Here is a 3,310-nt window from a genome sequence, read left to right as displayed (position 1 = left end):
CCAGTCAGCTGCGGGCACAACTCCTTCTTCAATCGACGCCACTTGCCACGCTCAAGCCCAGCATTATTGCAGTTTGTCCCAGGACTATCCCTAGGGCTGGAGACTATACTAGAAGATTCCTACACACACTCCAATGACAGCTGTCAAACGACTGCGTCAACTCCTTACTCCTGACGTCAGCTCCCACTGCGAATCCACAGCCTCATCGAGCTCAGTCTTATCGAGCTCAACAGCTTCCGTGTGAGGAGGCGGATTGAGGAATGCCTCTAAAGAACCCAGTTCCGGCTCACTAGCATCCTCACGCTGCCTGAAAACAAATCCAAGGACACCTTCGAGGTTACGAACCTCCCAAATCGGAGAGAAGCCAATCCCTCGATACGATAGGAACAGTTTCCGACGTTAACCCAATATTACAAATATGACTATTAATAGGAAAAAGTTAGTAACCATAATACGCTTTATAATATTGGAGCTTAATCCGTTTTACGCGAAGTGGCGTAATACTCTTTGAAACGCCGATGCAGTAGTCGTAAAATATGTTTTTCACTACTGTTTTTCATATCACAACTCCTGACATGGTTTATTATTAATACTTTATCTTATACTCCCTAGCCTTATACAATGCCATTTCCCTCCTACAAGGCGAACCCTACTTAGGATCTTTCACAGCGTCTTGTGCCCCAGCCGTCGACCTTTGCAGTAGTTGCCCAACTTCCTCCAGTCGTCTCTGCCAGTCACTTCCAACACTGCCTCACTCCAGCATACCTACCTCGCTTTCACCACACTGCCATTGTAAGCTCACAGGGGGGTCTCTGGAGGGTCTACGCCTCATTAATTCTGCAAAATACGGCCAATACCATCACCAGCCCAACTCAACACGCTCAGCTGTCCGTAGAAGCAGCTGCAATACTACGTAGAATCACGTCCTCAGGCATGCACAAGATACATAGAATGGGCTCATAGCAGCACGATAGCCAACGACATACTGCCCAATGATGATGATAGTTATCATCACCCAAAACCAGCTGCTTCGCTCCGCTAAGCAATGCTAATTTCTCAGACCATTCGCCCGTGTGATGGGTCGGCAACTTGAAAATGATGGATATTCTACTAACTTGATATCAACGCCACTTTGAGGCTGCCTCAGGACCCTCTCGGAATAAAGCTTCCTTTAGGGCTTATAATTTTATAATGCAGGTCCTTATGAATTGATAAACCATAACGAATACAGACATACATCCGTCACATTTCGGCACTTCGTCAAGCAAAGTCGAACGAACCTAAACCGTATCCTACCACGAGCAACCTAAGATACGACAAGATACTCCCCAGAGTAGCAATCCTATTTCTACTTCTTTTCCAAATCCACTCCACGCTGAGCCTCGCATTAGATCGAGATTCTCGACACGACTGAATCCACTATACAGTCTAAGCTGCCATCTCCCCCATATTTTCTCGTTCCTGATGGACCTCAAGAGACAGTGACTTTACCCTAATCGATCACTCCCACCGGGCCCACGAGAAGCGAACCACTTCCTTGGGCCGCTGATGCTCCAGTGTCTCTACAGCACACAGATGGTTTCTCGGTCTCTTTTTCCAGTCCAACACAGTTCTTCAAGTACGGAGACGATGGATACCAACATCGCTGCTAGTACAGCATCAGTACCTACTCCCAGTCATACCACACCACGGCCACATCTGGTGCGGAGGCATTCTCAAAGACTTGCACCATAGGCACTGCATGGGCTCAGCACACACCTACCATAATAGTCCAATCCGCAAGATGCCTCACCCGGAGCCTCAGGACTTCCAACCGAATCAGCAGCAGCTCCTCATCTGAGAGGTATTCCCTCAACAAGGCGTCCAATCACGTGACGTCGCCAACAGTGTCGTCATCAACTGTACAGATGCAACAGCTCGGACTCAGGGGGGGATGCCATGTCCCAACAACAAGTAATAAGATAATGGAAGCGAATGATGATAGTATACAATGCTTGACATGGGTCAGCCAAGGACTACCACGTACACGCCTTGCTTCGACATCGTCGCTTCATTGTAGTTCAATGATTCATGCATCGGATCCTCAGTCCCGAGCGGATAATCTGGGATGGCCCTCTAATATAACGGACATAGACTTAAAACGTTGTTAAAATGTACGAGGGAGACGGAACGACGAACGAACGATTATGCTTGGGGAAAGCTTTCCGAACTTCGAGCGATTTTACACAAGTTAAAACGACGCAGTGTTAACTGAATTCCGCGCAAGTACAAATAACACCAGAATGGCCCCACCTGGCTGGGATCAACCAGAACCCTTTCCACCCGCCAACGGCACCGCTCCCCCTGGCCGTGGGTACGACTCCATCGAGCCCCCGAGCATACCAGCTGACCTCAGGTCTCGAGACCACGGCAGAAGGGAGCGCAGTAGACGACGCCGGGGCGGCTCGGACACTAGCAGTAGCAGTAGGAGTCGCTCTCATGGTAGACGAGACAAGAGGCGCTCCAGGCGGGACAGGTCGAGGAGTGAACGACGAAAGTCTCGGAAGAGTGGCTGGGACGACTCCACTGAGCCTAGTGGGCAGCCCCAAAGCAACTTTAGTTCGTCAGCCTTGGGAGGGGCGGGACTTGACGCTTCTACTCTGCTGATGCAACAACAAGTACTCGCTGGTGGTGCTGGGCAGAATAAGAAGGCTAAAGAGCTATATGTGGGCAATCTGGCCAAGGGCCAAGCTAATGTGGCCAACGTGAAGGAGTTCTTCAACACGGCATTGACAGCTCTCCCCGAGTACCAGCACAAATACGCCCACATCCTCCCAGCTGGTTGCATTCGTGAGGTCCGACTCTCCCCATGTGGCCAGTACTGCTTTGTCGAGTTCGCCTCTGAGGAGATATGTCTCACTGCCTTGGAGTTTGATCGAGTCGAGTTCCTAGGCCGTCAGCTAAGGATCGCCAGACCAACCGGGTACACCCCTCTAGGGCCTCCCCCTGCCCCCATGGACGTCAGCGTCCTCCGGGTCCAGGGTTTCCTCCCACAAAAGGCCATGCCTGCCAACCCTCAGCAGGACAAACGACAGAGAGAGGCCTACGTTGGGAACCTGGCCTTGGGTGTGATCACCCCACAGGTCCTAAAGGACCTTTTTGAGCCCGCGTGCAGCGTCCTGCCTGACTACAACTCCGCCTTGGGTCCGCCAGTGCTCGCTGCTGACGTCCGTGGGGAGGGAAGGTTCGCCTTCGTCGAGTTTCAGAACGACAGGCTGTGCAGTGCAGCCATTGACATCTTCAACGGCATGGAGGTGTTGGGCCGTCGCAT

The 3,310-nt window shown here is 51.4% G+C and overlaps 2 protein-coding genes across 2 annotated transcripts in view; one reads left to right on the top strand and one right to left on the bottom strand.

Annotated features, from left to right (window-relative positions):
- Positions 1 to 28: 28 nt before the first annotated feature.
- Pmar_PMAR013726 (hypothetical protein) lies at positions 29 to 628 on the bottom strand (the record flags this gene model as incomplete). Its single annotated transcript, XM_002765614.1, has 3 exons — positions 29 to 103; positions 169 to 307; positions 594 to 628. 3 exons carry the CDS (start codon positions 626 to 628, stop codon positions 29 to 31), a joined length of 249 nt encoding a protein of 82 aa, XP_002765660.1.
- Positions 629 to 2,282: 1,654 nt separating this feature from the next.
- Pmar_PMAR013725 (splicing factor U2AF 65 kDa subunit, putative) overlaps positions 2,283 to 3,310 on the top strand; it is a gene marked incomplete at both ends in the record, with an annotated part of 1,304 nt that continues 276 nt past the window's right edge. Inside the window, one exon of the mRNA XM_002765613.1 lies at positions 2,283 to 3,293. Within this exon, the coding sequence (XP_002765659.1) occupies positions 2,283 to 3,293 (1,011 nt within the window). The remainder of the gene's footprint in view (positions 3,294 to 3,310) is intronic.

Source organism: Perkinsus marinus, assembly GCF_000006405.1.
Source record: "Perkinsus marinus ATCC 50983 genomic scaffold scf_1104296975428, whole genome shotgun sequence".
In the NCBI taxonomy this organism is placed as follows: domain Eukaryota; phylum Perkinsozoa; order Perkinsida; family Perkinsidae; genus Perkinsus; species Perkinsus marinus.
Note: the sequence above shows the minus strand (reverse complement) of the source record. Positions and strands in the feature narration are given on the sequence as shown.